The 17457-nt window shown below is 36.6% G+C and overlaps 1 protein-coding gene across 1 annotated transcript; it reads right to left on the bottom strand.

Annotated features, from left to right (window-relative positions):
• Window positions 1–541: 541 nt before the first annotated feature.
• On the bottom strand, window positions 542–15235 carry ptpreb (protein tyrosine phosphatase receptor type Eb). Its single transcript, XM_082143063.1, has 21 exons — window positions 15091–15235; window positions 10497–10698; window positions 9593–9664; window positions 9217–9313; window positions 7483–7556; window positions 7176–7309; window positions 6974–7064; window positions 6711–6787; window positions 6522–6558; window positions 6288–6385; window positions 5976–6095; window positions 5596–5759; window positions 3985–4120; window positions 3747–3896; window positions 3532–3625; window positions 3326–3402; window positions 2866–3000; window positions 2608–2733; window positions 2332–2483; window positions 1756–1891; window positions 542–1582 (listed from the first exon to the last, which is right to left on the bottom strand). The coding sequence occupies exons 3-21, from the start codon at window positions 9660–9662 to the stop codon at window positions 1508–1510; spliced, it is 2043 nt and encodes a 680-aa protein (XP_081999189.1). The 5' UTR covers window positions 9663–9664; window positions 10497–10698; window positions 15091–15235; the 3' UTR covers window positions 542–1507.
• Between the last annotated feature and the right edge of the window lie 2222 nt (window positions 15236–17457).

Below are 17457 nucleotides of genomic sequence, written 5' to 3' on the forward strand. Positions count from 1 at the left end.
ACTGTTTTATTCTAAAGGCGGGTCGCCCCCTCATGAGTGCCGCGATCTTTCCAATACCAGCTATCATGCAGTTGGTCACTAATAAATGTTTACTTAGTGATTTCAGGCAATGCTCAAAGCGCTTTACAAAGCATAAACAACAGCATGTCTGCCCTCCTGAGGCGACTCCCCCCATGTACAATAGAACATTTTGTCAGGTTACCGGGATGACTGGTCTTCATGTGTGAAGGTCTTCACACTGGTCTTCACCTAATGTGAGTGAACATGAAACATTTTGCATAAGTAGCCTATTAATTATTTCTTTATGGGTCGAATGTCTTTTTTGAGGAACAAATTGATGTAATTGTAATGCACACTACCAATGCCACATAGTGTGCACTACAAACTTATATGCATTAAAATATCGAATGCTAAGTGTGTATAACAAAGCTTGAATGCACTACAAATAGTGTGCAAAACTAGAATGCAACTATTAAAAGCTACTTATATTGCATTTTTTATAGTAAAATTAATAGACAGAAAATTTGTGCACAGTCACAAGTATTGACTGAAATATTTTATTGCAGAAAATGGTGTTATTCAGGATTAAGGCAAACATCTTTCCTCATTTTCTTCATAATTTATCACCCTGTTTCAAGAACACTGCATTGACAGTACAGAAGAGCTTTTCTACTCAACCTTGTTCAAAAAATCAGGAAGCTATATATGAAAGGAAACCATTCCTTTGTTGTTTCACAGGTTTCACTAAACCCTTATGAGCTGTATTAATTTCACAACCAAATATCATTATGGATTTATAATTTCCTTTGAGTGCTTTATGCTTTAATCCACATCTGTATCTGTCACAGCTTGGAATTGGATTGGCTTGAAAAGTCCTAGTAATAAACAGCATTGTCATCACAGAAACTTTAAAGCCTGCTAAAGTTTCATCAAGTCGCTGGACATCTCAGGTTATGAAGGTGACGTGAAAGGTGAAGAGCATGTATATGGAACAAGTGACTTATCAGGGCTTATGCAAATCAGAGCCTGGCCAAGAATTGCCATAAAATTCAAATTTGGAAGTATCCTAATTACTTTTAGTACACTAGTACACACAAATAACCATGCAGATTTTTTTCTGGGAAGCAAGCTGGGGGATAAATAGAAGGAAGGAACAAATACTGAGAATGGAATGCTTTACATTTCAGTTGTGAACAGTTTTCTTTTTAAATAAAAATAATTTTGTAGTAAACAAAAAAAGATGTACAAATATTATGGTCATATTAAAAGAAAAAAAGCTTTCTTCATACAGAATACTACACAAACATAACAAAAAATTAATGCAAAAGACATGGTTAAGCCACTGGAGTATGTGGATATATATCCAAATATTACCTTAACTGCATATAAATAGCAAGAATAGGAAATGTCAAGTGCATGGAGTGTCACTAATCCACAGTAATAATAATGTTTTTCTTCAGTTTTTTTTCTTTCTTCAGTAATATAAATGTGTGTTGATAAGCTGCACTCATTTGAAATTAGCATAGTCAGAGTAGATGTCAACAAAATCTTGCACAACTCTGTAGCAGTAGTCATATTGTTCCTGAGAAGACAAATGAAAATACATTATATCATAAATCACACACTGATCTGACAGTCAAAAGTCAAAACCTACAGATTCTGTATTATTTTATTATAATACTATTTTCCATACTGTAATATATTAGTGAAGCCATGAGATCTATATGAATTATGTATAGTGTTTAACATTCTTACCACAGTTTGGACCATATGTGGTCTCTGAGTGCGTAAACTCTTCACGGTCTGAAATACATCCAGTAACCCTTCGGCTTTGACCCGCTCTAAGATGTTACTGAGAGCAATGAAGGTTCCGGTCCGACCAGCGCCAGCACTTATGTCATAATGAAAAATACATACTTTTATGATAGGTTTTACAGACTTATGCAACAATTTATACAAACAGATTTGCTTTTGAACAATATGTAAGACTCTGTGTGTGTGTGTGGTCATGGTAAACCCTATGGGGACCAAATCCTCCCCTCAAAGCCCCCTCAAGGATAGTAATACCAAAAATCTTTGACCATGTGCGGAATTTTTTTGTCTCAACGAGTTAAATAGCTTATAAATCATACTCAATTATGTTGTTTTGAAAATGTAAAAATGCATAGAGTTTTCTGTGAGGGTTGTGTTTAGAGGTAGGGTTAGGGGATAGAATGTACAGTTTATGCAATATAAAAATAATTATGTCTATGGAAAGTCCCTCATAAAACATGGAAACCCAACGTGTGTGTGTGTGTGTTTAAGTGAGGAAGAGATAAAGAGTGTGTGTACCTGCAATGCACCACTATCGGGTTGTTTCCCGATTGCTGCTGTTGTTTTTGCACTGCAGCAATTATGTCAATCATTCCCTTTCCGTCTGACGGGATTCCAATCTCTGGCCAACCATGGAAGTGGAACTGTCTGACTAGACGTTTCTGCTTCTCCTGCAAACAGCCCAATTCAGCCTCGGCATGGTCAACAAATTTAGCACAATAAAGGAAGCTCCTAATGTAAGTGAAGCGTATGATGGACCATAAAATGGTCAAATTCACTGCACGTTTAACTCACTGATGCATATGACAGCAGCATGTCTCGAATGCTGAAAGTCTCACAAAGTGTGTCTCTCTTCAGCTCCAGTACATACTCTCCAAATGAAACGCTGCCCTCTGCTGGCCAGTAATGTACACACTTCTCCTGGAGTGAGAGTTGTTGGAAAGGAAGTGAATGCATGAATGCTTCAGACATGGAAGAGTAACTGCACCATTTCTTTATGTCCATTAAAATATAAATATAAAAAAAAGTCAAATATAAACCATTAAACTGTACCTGTTCTCTCTCTTTCAGCTCAGTCAGCATGACAAGAGAGTGGCACTTCCTCTCCCATACCATGCGCCAGAAGTCCTGCACAGTGTGAGCCAAAGGTGCCTGAGTTGCTATAAAGTAATCCTTTTGCCTATAACCCTGCAATGGTAAAGCATAGTGTTATGGGTACATTTGCCAATGTTTTTAATGATCTTAAATATATTTATTAAAATGCATATGCAAAACGAGAACTGAAAAAATAGCCTGTATGTGTGCAAAATGACTATTTGATTATTATGATTATAATAAAATGATTATTTTAATATTAAAAAGTCAATCTACATAGCTTTTAATAGATGCACACTAGTTTTGCAGTGCATGCCAGATTTGTAGTACACACTAGTCTCCATTTGATATTGGCAATGCATAATAGATTTGTAGTGCACACATCAAGTAATATTATATTATAATAATATATACTTACATCTATGAAAGATGCATTAATGTAGTCTGTGAATTCTTGCCCTCTTTTCATTGATAATATTACTCTGTTGAAGTCATCTGGTAAAAAAAAACACAAAAAACAGGATAATGATTACAAGAAAAGAAAGAAAGAAAGAAAGAAAGAAAGAAAGAAAGAAAGAAAGAAAGAAAGAAGCTAAAATGATAAATCTGTATATATTTTCTCACATGGGATGATCTGCAGTACTCTGTTCTTTCTCATGTTAGCAGGCAGATTTCCGGTTCTCATGTTCTCCTTCATTATGCGGACATTAGTCAGTTTCTGAGGAGATTCCAAATAAAAAGACATGTTAGAAAGAAGAACACACTGTTCTTTCAAAGCTATTCACTTTTGTCTTTCTGTACTTTTTCTTAGAAAACCCTTTAACTGATGTGCTTCTTACTCTGAATTCTTCCTCCAGACCCACTCGGTCCATGTGTGTGTGTGTGTTGTGGAGTTTGTGGAGATGGCCCTCCAATGAAGCGATGTCTAGCTCAGTGTCACCAAACAGGTAATGCTCCAAAAGTGCCTGGTAAATGAACGAATACTGCATCTGTGGGCGAGAGAGAGGAATATCAGTGGCCATTCACTGCTGAAATGATGAGTCAAACACAGCAGAGAGACTGCGGAAAGTCCTTTACATCAGTTTGAATGAGCTGACAGCGCTGCTTTCTTATTCTGGACACAAAGCCGAACACGTCCAACCTCCCTTCAGCGTGCATCATATCCATCATCGCGTCAATCACAGTGAACGTCCCAGTCCTGCCAACCCCAGCACTACACAGAGAGAAAATGAGTCGTGAGATGTAAAGTAGTGCATTAAATGAGGGATAATGAGATAATGTAGTCAAAACTGCATGGTCTTTCCATTTGTATTAATATCTTGGGATAGATAATTATCTCAGTTCAATTAAATGTGGGATCAATTGTGTGAATATTGCAGATTCTTGCTGTATAGTGTGTTAGACCTGAAAAAGTTACAGTTTGTCATTTCACTGCAAAAAGGGCCTTTTCACACTTGAGAAAGTCTGTTGTTCTGGCTGAGGTGTTAACAACCCCACATGAACAGCTGAGCCTCAAGACATCTGCGTTGCTGGTTGTTTCGACATACTTCGCATTTCAGACTGTTTGTTATAGTAGAAATGTTCAGGGTTTTAAATGTGTTTTGCCCAATAAATAGTACTGAAATCACTAGTATACTGAAATACACCCCAATAGAGTGCAACAGTCGGGGTCCTGAAGTAAAAATTCCATTAATTTTCTCCATATTGAATTTATTTAATTGAATTAATGGATGTAAACCTCTAAAGGCAGACCTACAGTTTTCTCTGAGGTTGTTAATTGATGGTACATGCTTTTGTTAAAGCTATCAGTTTACATTATTTCTGGATTATGATTCTGGAATAAACCCTCCACCAAACAGAGAGTCCCATGAAGCACTGAAAATGACGTAATTGAGATGGTCTGCTTAAATATTTGTATATATTTATATGAATATATATATTATAATAATTTAATATTTTTAATTCAATTATAGGTATCTTTGACTTGAAGCGGCACTACGCAAGGTACCGCGAAGTCAAAGTACCGGCGAGAGCGATTAGAGAGCAGACGGCTCTGTTTGTAGTTTGTAACACATTTCTATTATCAGGGTTCCCACACCTTGATTAATTTCAAATTCAAGGACTTTCCAGGTCCAATACCCTCAAATTCAAGGACTTTCCAGGTCCAATACCCTCAAATTCAAGGACTTAATGTGGGGACACATTTCAATTGAGAGCAAAGTTACATCGTTTCAGCCTATTTTTGCAATGTTTCACGGTGTCTGTGAAACGTTGAGGTACCATCATAGTAGTTTCGTGCGCACGTGAACGCCATGGCAACGTACAACACAAAGTACCTCACACGGGAAACACTTAACGTAATGCGCAAATACGCGTAACTAACGTAAATCAAGCAAGCTATTGTGCATAGGCCACGAAGTGTTGGCGAAATTGCACATTAGCGGACATGAAGGGAAATATATGGATTTTTTTCCAGGAAACTTCTTGCACAAAATAAATTCAAGCACTTTCAAGAAACTGTATCTATGTATGTTTATTTTTACAAACTTTCCAGGGTCTTGATTTGTTTTGTTTTTCAGATTCACAAACTTTCAAGGATTTCAAGGACCCGTTGGAACCCTGTATTATATACATTCCTTTTCTTAAGTCTGTATGCGCATATATTTTAAGAATAGCCCACAGTCTTACCTACAGTGCACTATGATTGGTCCAGCATGGGAAGGGTTGACACTCTTGACTTTCTTGAGGAACTTTAGCATGCCAATAGGGGAGAGGGGTACACCAAAATCAGGCCAGCTGGTGAAGTGCAGCTGAGTGACCAACCTTGGAGGTCTGCAACCATCAGCAGCATGCTGCAAAATCACACCATTGCATTCAGATAACTTACAAATAGCACAAAGTCAAATAGCAAATAGTCAGTTGTGGCCTTACTGATTCCACATGAGTGTAAAATATTCCGGCCTACTAAATGGCATGTCAAAAGAATTTGTGTACTAGTATATGAGCATAGTATACAGAGCATCTGAATAATGATGCTGTAGTGTCTCTGAGGGGAAACGGCCACTCACGTGCTGCACACAGAACTTCCTGATTGTGTAGTCCACCAACACTGTGACATCTTCCATTGCCACCCTCACACAGCCGTAGATCCAGCAGCCCTGCTCAGGCCAGTACTGATAGCATTTTTCCTGCATTTCACACATACAAACCACAGATTTTTTGCCAAATATTGGGCAACAATGGGCATGTTTTGAATTTCTTTGTTATATGGACCCTTTTTATATGAGTTTTTGAATAAGGCCAAGGTCTTCTGTGCTACTGTTTACTTGTTAAACTCTCGTAAAGTCTGTCTGGTGTGACTTTGTGATATCTTCTCTTACCTCTTTTCTCTCTCTTGTGTTGGTCAACATGACTATAGTGGCAGATTTCTGCTCCCAAACCATTCTCCAGAAATCTCCCACTGTCTCTGGTTTTGGGCCTAAACATAAGATATTGAAATTCAAATGGGAGATGAAGCAAAGGTCAATAAAGGGGAGAGAGATTACATTCAATCGATTAAATTACCTGGTAATTTTTTGTAATTACAACTGGGAAGAGGGGGAAAAATTGCATACCTTGAGCTGCAATAAATTTGCTTTTTTCTCTGTAACCCTATGGGAAAGGTAAATTATTAAACATTTTAATATTTTAATATACTATAGGTCAAGATATAAGGTAATATATGCATAATATCAATATTTTACATACTAAAATTAAATCACAGGTTCCAGTAATTGAATTAGGAACACTGAGAAAGTACTCACATCTATATAAGAGGCATTTATGTAATCTGAGCCCATATATCCATCTATATGTGAAAGTAGCACTCTTGAGTGGTCATCTGTGAAGGAAATATACAGATGTGTTTTATGTGTTTTATTAAACCTTATGACCAACTTTCTCCATCCAAATCCTAACAGTTACTATTGTATTGTGTTACTTGACACAAAAAATGACTCAAAACAAGCTATTCCACAGTGTTTGGAAAATTTGCAAGTGTGTCTATGAAAGAGAGAGGGACACTTACAGGGCAGAATATTGGGATATCTGTTCTTTTCTCTGTTCTCCTCTCTGCTTGCCTCTTCAAAGGTACCACAGCCAAAACCGCAAGGCAAAGACTGTAAAAGAGAAGCAGCGGAAGAAAGAAACAATACGTAAGTATAAGGAAACAATATCGAGAGGGCGTGCATGTGGAGAATGATAAAGTCTGTGTGTGTCTAAGATCTTACATTAAATTCCTCTCTGAACAGTTTGCCATCATCTGCCATGCGTAGGCGAAACTCTTCCTCCAGGGAGTCCAGTGGGATGGGAAAATAACGCTTTGATGGAAAGGGTGATCTGGGAAGGAGCACCACCGTTTGTTCTGACAGAGAGAGAGAAGAAGAAAAATATACAGGGTGGAAGAGAGACATTTTCTTACTGTTACTGTCTATAACTCTCAAAGCAGACGCCAAGTTCTAAAAATGGGGTTTTAAAAATATAGGCTTAATACACAGACAAATTGGCAACAAAAAAATCAGACAGATCAAAACTTACCTTGATCTTCCAAAAAGCCATTTGGCATCTTCTTGTCAACCGAAGCGACAAGATCCTTCCTTTGCTCTCTAAACCTGAGACATTTTGAAGTAAGACATTTACAGACAGATAAAACAAAAATGTAAAAATGGCTGAAAGTTCACAATACACACCAAAATCTAAAGTTCTTTCTCATGGGAGATTGTTTGGTTCTCTGATTCCTCAGAGCAGCTGAGAGAGAATGGCTTGCTGACACACCATCACAACTGCTTTCACATTTCACTACACATGCAGCTGCTGCTGGAGAAGCTCGGCAGGGTCATAAACACACACGCACACTTAAAAGTGAAATGTTTTTTTTTCTACTTTTCTCGCGCGACTGAAAATATAGCGACGAGTCAACTATAATAAAACCATTTGCAGGCTGATTCCCTTAGTGTAAACACTGTGGCTGTATGGTTCTGTCTTTCAAAACATTTCTCTGTTTGTTTGATCAGTGATGTGAGTTTGGGGCGGGGCTATCTGTTGTACCAACCAATGGCAGACGGGGAAAACTGGTCATTATTATTTTTGCAATTCCGTTTGGAGTGCCAGAAATATACACTTCACCTTTAACAAATAGTGTGAGTAATATAAAATAATACATAACATATTTTAATGTTACATTTACTTCTTTATTCATAATATATATAACAAAATATTTAAGATTGAGGGTATTAAAGTATTTGCACTATATTTGCAAATATGTTTGCAATATTGGATCCAAATCATGTTAATATACAGTAGTCAACATTTGAAGTGGATCAAAACTTTCATCAAAGTTATACATGAATTTTGAACAATACCCTTTCTTGTCTTAGGACAACTTTGATGAACTTTTCTGATCCAATTCAAATGTTGACTACTGTATTATACTACTGTATAGTATACTACCATTCAAAAGTGTGGGGCTGGTAAGATGTTCTTATGCTCACCTAGGCTGCATTTATTTGATCAAAATATAGTAAAAACGGTAATTTTGTGAAATATTTCAATTTAAAACAACTGTTTTCGATTTTCATGTATTTTAAAATGTCATTTATTGCTGTGATGGCAAAGCTGAATTTCTTCAGTCACATGATCCTTCAGAAATCATTCTAATATGCTGATTTGCTGTTTAAGAAACATTTCTTAATATTATCAATGTTGAAAACAGTTGTGCTGCTGAATATTTTGTGCATTTTTTTTCAGAATTCTTTAATGATTAGAAAGTTCAAAGGAATAGCATATATTTGAAATAGAGATTTTGTGTAACATTATAAATGTATTTTACTGTAACCTTTAAATGGAATTGAATGCGTCCTTAAAAGTATTCATTTCCTACAAAAAATAATCTTACTGACCCCAAACTTTTGAACAGTAGTGTATACTATAGGATAGGTTTGAAAGTATGCAGAGAAGACCTAGACTAGAGGAAGTGAATCTTCCTAGCTTGGACAAATAAGCACTTTTCATGTAGAGAGAACAGGTGTGCCTACAAACAAGTATTTGTACTAGCTGATGCGAGAAGTTTAATGAAGGACTGGACGTATAGTAGCAGGAAGTTATGCTATTGGCAACACTGTAGACCAGACTAGAAAAGACTAGAGCTGGGTACAGTAGGGGTCAAGTAAAGAGCTCATCACTCATATACATTTCATTGTATCTCTGCACATACTGTATAATGTGTTTTTTTATTTCAAAAAGAATGTTTTTGGGGGATGTGTATTTTCTTACCTCAAAATGTAGGCGATGAGGAGAAGAAAGATGACGAGAAGGAAAGAGGTGACGAGGCCCGAGGCTAAGACATGTGGGCCCTGAGGCGCTGGAGACTCTGAACAGAGAAAAAGAAAGACAAGTGAGGTAAGATTTTCCATAGGCTTTTTAGGCCAAATCTGCAGACTTGTTTTAAGAAGGAAAGGGATTTAAACTGGATTAAATTTGTCAAAAATTTACTCTAATTGGCAGCTGAAATAATCTTCATATTTTAAAATGTGAAGCTTTCCAATTCCAAGCATTCCAATTCTATGTGTATAGATGTGGGGCTGTGGGCCTGTTTATAAATCATTTTGAGTAAAAAAATTTAATAAAAAAACATCTGGAGATGATATACCTGTTGTCAGGTTTCCACGAGAGGAACTGTTTGAAATGAGAGCTGATGAAACTAGAAACAGGACCATCATGGCTACAAATAAAGAGAGAAAACAACAAACAATCAAAAATATTTGTGAGTGTCCGATAATAAATAAAAAACTGACAATTGACTTCAGTTGAAAAGGCATATTTTCACTAAGATTACAAAATGTCATTTGAAAATTTACATTTCAGAACAATTCTGCAGAACTGACATAATCTCAACCCGCATAAGCTTCACAAGAGATTCAATTAACCTATATTAAAACCATCAATCTTCTTCTCATGCATTCAGTGAGAATCTTCCCTCTACATGAGTAAATCTAAAATTAATTTCAATTAATGGCCCAGAGAGTAACGGCCTCTAGGGATACGGCACCATCTACCGCATACATCCGGCAGCCACTGAAACTCTGAAAGTGGGACAAGTCTTTTTACCCCAGATATTATCTTTTATTTCAAAAAAGGTGTTGTGTAGAAATGCATCTCACAAATGTGCATTTCTATAATGTGATGTGTATATAGTGGGGTTCAAAAGACAACATTAAAAATATGATTTGTAAAAATGTAAATCATAATATGCATGCAGAAATATGTGGTGTTTGGTTAAAGTATTTTTTTCTTTCATTTTTAAGAGGGTGGGAATAAGAGAACTCTGCATTTATAGACGTCCAACCTGTGAGAAATCACCCCAGACAGCAAATCTGTCACATAACCTGTATGCCTGATCCCCTGTGACATTTTCAGAGAGATTTCAGATATTAATCCTTTCAAAAGCTTTTCACTAGAAAATCTACCTGCCTCCAAACGTCTATGAACTCAGTCTAGAGATTAGAAAAGACAAGATGAAGGATTAATGCAGTCTTACACAAAAGTCTACTCACAAATGTGAAATATGTCTCACACCAAGAAGGCAACGTCTCAGTCCATAGCTTTCAAGAGAGAAGACATTAATTATTATGATACTTTTCCAGAAGGTCTCCAGGAGTCATGATATCTGTGAAGGCACTCCTGTCCTTCAATAATGTAGGAGTGCAGGTTTTTTCATTGTGCTTTCTTGATGGACTATCCTTAGATAGCCACTGCCTGCAAAGAACAAGGGATAAGGATACATTAGGAGAGGGAATTGTCTTTGTTTTTTAAACCTCATAAAATGTGGAAGACATGCAGAGGCAGAGGGAGTTGTGGATGAAACAAAAATAACTTTAAATCTGTCCTCTAGCATTGTGCCAGTTGATTTGTCAGCCCGAAACCCCTTTGAGAAGATCTGCCTCGACTAAAAAAGCATTATTTTGTAGTCAAGAATGGCAAACCTTATCCATTTACCTAATTATTATTCCTATAGTCAACTCCTTTCAACCAGTGATGCTGTAATGCAGCATTTATCTTCAGTCTCTGCAGCAGCTGTAAATAACCATTTCATACATATTCATACCACAGTAACCTCAAGGATGAGAATGGGCCCACCCAAAAGAATTTTAGCAACTACACTGGTCATAATATACTGTGTAAAACTGGGTCAGTCACTGTTGGTCATCTCAGCACCCTGACCGGATCACATGAAAGCAAATCAAATCAGGAACAATGTCAATCAAAACCAAGTGACGGTTACTAAGGCTGTAACTGCACTTAGATACCTTATTTTTACATGTACCATTATTGTGACTCATGACAGTAGCCATTTATTAAATGCGTATGTTAAATTAAGGGTAATATCTGGTTACAGTCATTACTTTATCTTATCCATTCAATACACTTTTACTCAATTATGGATGGCCATACATTTTAATTTCACAAAAGCATATGTAAAGTCACATGGTAAATTTGATGAGAAGGTGAATAAATTGTACTAAATAGAATAGAAGAGCTGATTGTGGATTACACTGCTCAGTCAATACAGAGGCTTCCACACAACTGAGGAAGTCTGGAAGCTGTTGTTAATGTATGAGTCAATGACAAATTCTCATGAAAAAATCATGCTAAAAGAGTCAAATGAGTCACCAGAAAGGCAAAACAACCTACTGACACACTACAAGGAACAAGCAGCAACTCAAGCAGTAAAACCTGATCTGACTGTCAATACAAGCTGTGACCTTGAGAAGTGCATGTTGCTGCACTATGCAGATATTTCATATGGAAATTGAATGCATATTGTTGGTGCTATTGTTTTAATAAAGATAAATATGAGAGAGCACCACTGACGAATAAAGAAGTAACATTAAAACTATTACCTAGCCCCTGTGATTTGTTTTACATAGTTTTATTTCAGAGTCAGACACACATTTCCCCAGTACTTTACAGAGGTAAACAGAACACACTTTTTTTTTTTTCGAAGAGATGCAATAAGCTCTTCATCATCCACTAAACACAGAACCTTTGAATACAAAACAGGAAGAGATTTTAGCTTTAAAATCCAATAGGCTTCCTGTGTTAATGGGGGTCTTAGATCTACAGCCATGATGTTGCCTCCCTTTAACTAATTGTTGCTCATAGTCCATTAAGACTTTCTGCTTTTCAAGACATTCCGAAATAACATCATACTAAATACTAATAGCATTATATTCGAATAGTGTTTACAATTTTCCCCCCACTGTCAATTCCAGGATTGTAAGCAACCAGAATATTATAAAGGCTAAAGTTTTGTGTATTTTAGGTACGGAGAAGAGTGTCTTAGTCTAGCATTTGTCATTGAGTCATAGCCAATACTGTCTTAAGTAGCCTGTGTTTGGCACTTCAGATTTAATAACATGAGATTTTGTCTAAATGACAGAAAAAACTGAGTGCCCACATAGCCACAGTAAACTTTATAACCTTTAAGTTGATGAAAACAAAACAAAAAAAACCATCATAACTCCATTTGAGCTTGACTTATTTTCATTTCCTGAAAGATACCAGGTTTCCGCCCGACAGCAACGATAGGTGAAGTGTTTCATTTTGCCACTAGTGCATGCTACGTACCCCAAAAATCAATGTGTTAATTTTTATTTATCACATTAATTGATCAATTCTCTAGCAGAAACTATATAGATTTTCTGTGGAATGAGATAAGTGTAGGTCCAAATAGCCATGTACTTGGGAAGCGGATGGACGGAGGTGGTAGCATAGCAGTGTATAGAGAGATGCTGACCAGCACACAGAAGGCTGACTCCGCACTATGACTGACCTCTATGGCAGAATGTGATTGACAGTGTTTATTTTCAATTTTGAGAGAGATGCAGAACAAATGCAAATGCTCATGCATAGTAAAAAGCATCTTTCACAAGCAATGAGAGCTTCTACTTATATTAATTTATGTGCATTGCATTACCAGTTTATGACTTACATTATAGTCTATAAATTATCTATCTAAAATTCACTTAACCTTCACAGATGTGGTTCACCCCATCAGTAACTTACAACTCCTAAACCGACATGGACCGAAAATCCATAATCTTGGCTGAATCTCTAGAAGCAAAATGATTTGTAACAATATTACTCCCATCCCGATCCCATGCAGTCGAATGTCCTATAATTAGATTAAATCGATGAGAGACCTGAAACATAATAACTTCAGTGGAAAAGGTCAAAGGCATTTGGTTCTTGTGAAATATCTACTACCTGAGTTTACATTATGGAACCATAACAGACAATAATCAGACTCCAGTAGGTCTTTTAAATCTGCCATTTCATATATTATGACCTCTTGGCCTAGGCAACTGCGAGGGTGTTAAACTCAAAGTGTTTACCAACATCTTAAGCTTTCAGATTAGAGTGCTGTGCATAAGTAATTATGAAATTAATCTTCATTTAAGCGCATGTTGGATTAATCCTGCCGGCTGTGCTCTCCCTTTATTAGAAACAAGGTCACATCACAACAATTGTTATACATATTACTTAACTTTCAAGAAAACGCATCTGTATATAAACATGCTAATTTTATTACATTTTTTATTTTTATTTCTAGACATTTATTATAGTGATCAAATGATTCAATACACAGTATGATTTCTATAGAATGATTTTGAGTCTATAACAGCTTTGGTGAGAGGAAAAAGGGGGGTAAAAGCTCGAAAATATGAGATGGAAGAGAAATACAGAACGTTTTGTGACAAAAGATGTTTGTAAAAAAATGTATCAATAAATAAATAAAAAAGTGAGGAGAAAAGCTTGCTATATCGTTTGTTGATGATATCAAAGTCTGTTAAAACTACTGGAATTGAAGAGATATTTGTACGCATGCCTATTCACTCTATGTCATGTTTGCATGGTAGGCTATTTGCTAGTTTTATTTGAGCTTACCCTTAATAATTACTTCTGATAGTGTTTCGGATTCTGGTTGATTGAGTCATATATTTGTGACTTGAATAAAACATGTTTCCACATCTAAACATCTTTTACAATGGTTCTAGCATCTGGATCAAGAATGAAGATGAGTATGCCAATACCAATAGCATCACTTGTCAGCATCACTCTCTCCCTCAGCCTCAGGGCAAAATCTATCGGCCTCTTTTTCCAAACATCACATCCACAGGCTCATGACAATTGCCTTACGCAACTTTTTATGTTCCGTAATATATGCATAAAGGAACAACCCAAATAGAAGTGACGAAAAGGTCAGTCAACTGTTTTCAACCATATGATATTAGTGTAAACACAGGATGCTGATCCAATAATGCAATAACACTAGACAGAGCGCTGATATTCTCCCTCCCTGTTTACCCTTAAAAGGGCAGGAACATAAAATTAATTGAATTGAAAATGAAACATAGAATTAGTATACTGATATACTAACTCCAATGTTTTGTTTCTTCAAAATATTTTTATTTTCATTTCATTTTATTTTACTTTAACTTTTATTTTAATTTTACGAAAATAACATTTATTAAATCAACATTCTGCCATGTTACTTTTTATATCAAGATGTTTTTCCTGGCATATTTTAGTCTCCTGGTCCAAGAATTTGCAGGGACCCCCTTTTTAACACTGTATCCTTACAAAAAAACATTTAAAGGTAAATCTCTGTCTGTGATCGAGCTGCCTACAACATATTGAGCACCATAGGCGTGTGCAACATTTTTGGGCATCATAGGTTGCGGTACAGGACAGCTGAAAAAAATCTTGCTGCATGCAAAATGCTGTCTAGACCGGCAGCTTTACTAGGTTTGAGACACAACCCACTGACCCCTGTTCCTTATGAACAAATCTGAAATGACTAAATCTGCGGAAGCCTAATTGCCTGCAGAGTAAACACGCAAAACCTGTTTATAAAGCCTCGTGTTTACACGTTATGCGAGTAAACGACAAAATGGGCGATGCTGAGAGAAATAATTATTATGAACTCATCAGCATCACGGACGTGATCGAGGCCGTTTTAAAACATGTTACATTTTACCAGAGATACTAATTCATGCTTTACCGTCGAGCGAAGTAGCCAACAGCTACACAAACGATAAATGACTTGACACCATCTATTTTGCATAGTAATAACTGCAATATTACCAGTGTGGTGTCCAGCTCCATGTAAAGTCTCGGTAAAATCCAGTGCTCAGTGCTGATGGTTATAAGGATGCTGAGCAGAACGTCTGTCTGCGGTCCCTCCTCTACGAGCGCCGGTGCCGTGTGATGATGATGATGATGATGCGCCGCCGCCGGTGCGTCACTCTCATTTATGGTGAGAAAAAACAGTCAACTACAGTAGGCTACATCATGTAGACTAAAATTGCAAATAATTTTGATGCTAGTCAGACAGCTGAATATTTGGTTTAAAAGGGCTAATAATAAAATAAATGTGTCAGATTTGTAAAAATGTTGTTTCTAAGAACTAAAATGTATAAATTAGGACAAATTCTCTTTGAGCAGAAACAACTGAAAATTTTCATTTAACAAAACATAAATTTTTTCTCATCACTAGATTTTGCATGAAGACAAATGTATAACTGAGGGAGAGATGAGTAGATGGAGTGATGGATGGATGTGGATGTGAGTGCATGGCATTATCCTGTGTTTGGCATTTTATTTTGGTAAATGTCCATGAATTTTTATTAAGAGGGGGATTAAGAGACCATTGCAAAAAATAGCAGTTTCTCTGGATTTATTATTTATAATCTGTTTGAGTAAAATTGTAAAAAAAAATGATTATTATTTATTCTACAAACTAATGACAACATTTCTTCCAAATTTCAAATAAAAATATTGTCATTTTGAGCACATGGTCAAAATGATGACAAAATATGCCATGTTTTCAAACCTCGAATAAATGCAAAAGAAAACAAGTTTCTATTAATTTTTAAACAACACAATACTAATGTTTTAACTTAGGAGGAGTTCAGATATACATTTTCCAATCACCTTGGCATGCTCCCTGTTGAGCGACTTTATAAGCGCAGAGATATCACGCCCAAGTAGCAGTGCTTCGCCTGTGCTTCCCCCTAATATAGTCCTTAATATATAAATCAATATCTGCCTAGGAAATCGCCTAGTGTTAATCTGCATCACTATTTGTACTTGTTGTGAATACGCAGGCCACAAGAAGTAATTAGGTGGGTTTTTTAAATTTTTTATATCACTTTTACTTAGGACATGCTAGCTGGCAACAAAGGATTCCATTTATTGTGCTAAGCTAAGCTAGCGCCGACCCTGTCAAACTAAAACAATGCATGCACTGAGACAAAAATGCATTTGCCCACCTATCTAAATGTAGGAAAGAAAGTGAATAAGCCCTATTTCAAAAAACGGTGGAGTGTTCCTTTAAGCAGCTTGGCTTTATTTAATGGCTGGTGACCTTCTTGCTTACATTCCAGAGGCTTTCAGTGGGGTTCAGGTCCCCCTGAAAATCAGGGTTGTAAAATTGAAAATAATCAAAGATATTTGAAAACGAACAAAGAAATTAGCCTTACTGCTTCAACCCCCTCTTACCAAGGGCCATTTGGAATTCCTAAAGACAAAAAGGTGTTGATAGTGATGGAGACCTGTAGGCCAAGATGTGTGAACATCACGGGTCTAATTAACACACCTTTAAGTATGGGTGGGGGAAGTTGTAAGTATCTGATTGCTCAGTTTGAATGTCTCACATTTGGGTTTCAGTCACATGCAAGGAAGGGATAAAACACGATTGTAATTGCTCTGGACACTTCTTTTTCGCTGGTTCTTCTTTGCTCTGGCTCTTCTTTTCCTTTTGGGTTCCTTTCTTCACTCTAAACAAAAATGGTGCTAAATAGCACTAAAAGTGGTTCATTGGCTTGTAATCATAGGGGAACCACTTTAAGTGCCATATAGCACCTACCTTTGTCAAATGGTGCTATGTAGAACCATAAGAGGTGCCATATAGCACCTTAACCACCCAAAAGAACCGCTAAAGAACCGCTGAAGAACCAAACTGGGCTTAACAGGTTCTCTAAATGGTAGTGGTGCTATATAGCACCTTAACCACCGCAAAGAACCCCTGAAGAACCGCTGAAGAACCATTTTTTTTTTAGTGTGTTGGGGCACTCTTTTTTTGCCTTCTCTTTGTCTCTTTCTCTACACCTTCTCTCTCTCTTTCTATCCCTCAGGTAACATTTTACATATATGCTGGGTACGATTAATGGTATAAGTTTTTATCATCTCATATATCTATTTTGTAATTATTTTAAGGGTAACCATTAATCAGATATGGTCATTAAACCCTTTCAGTTACAAATGATGTGCTAACTAGTTGCAATACAATATCGTCACACTATAGCAACGCTCTCCCACATATTATAACTGCGCTTATTTCCACCATTGGTATAAGTAGCAGTGGGTGGTAGTAGACAAGAAATGCAAAGTTTTATAATCTTGCTGATAACGTTTCTTTAGTCATTTGGCAGTCCTGCAGCCTGAACCACT

The sequence above is a fragment of the Leuciscus leuciscus genome (genome assembly GCF_965113295.1).
Source record: "Leuciscus leuciscus genome assembly, chromosome: 17".
Lineage (NCBI taxonomy): Eukaryota > Metazoa > Chordata > Actinopteri > Cypriniformes > Leuciscidae > Leuciscus > Leuciscus leuciscus.

Coding starts and splice junctions, on each gene's coding strand:
- ptpreb (XM_082143063.1), bottom strand. CDS start 9,662: ATGATGGTCCTGTTTCTAGTTTCATCAGCTCTCATTTCAAACAGTTCC. Junction 5,760..5,975: donor GGAAGTTCTGTGTGCAGCAC/GTGAGTGGCCGT, acceptor GTGATTTTGCAG/CATGCTGCTGATGGTTGCAG. Junction 4,121..5,595: donor CCAATCATAGTGCACTGTAG/GTAAGACTGTGG, acceptor CTCTCTGTGTAG/TGCTGGGGTTGGCAGGACTG.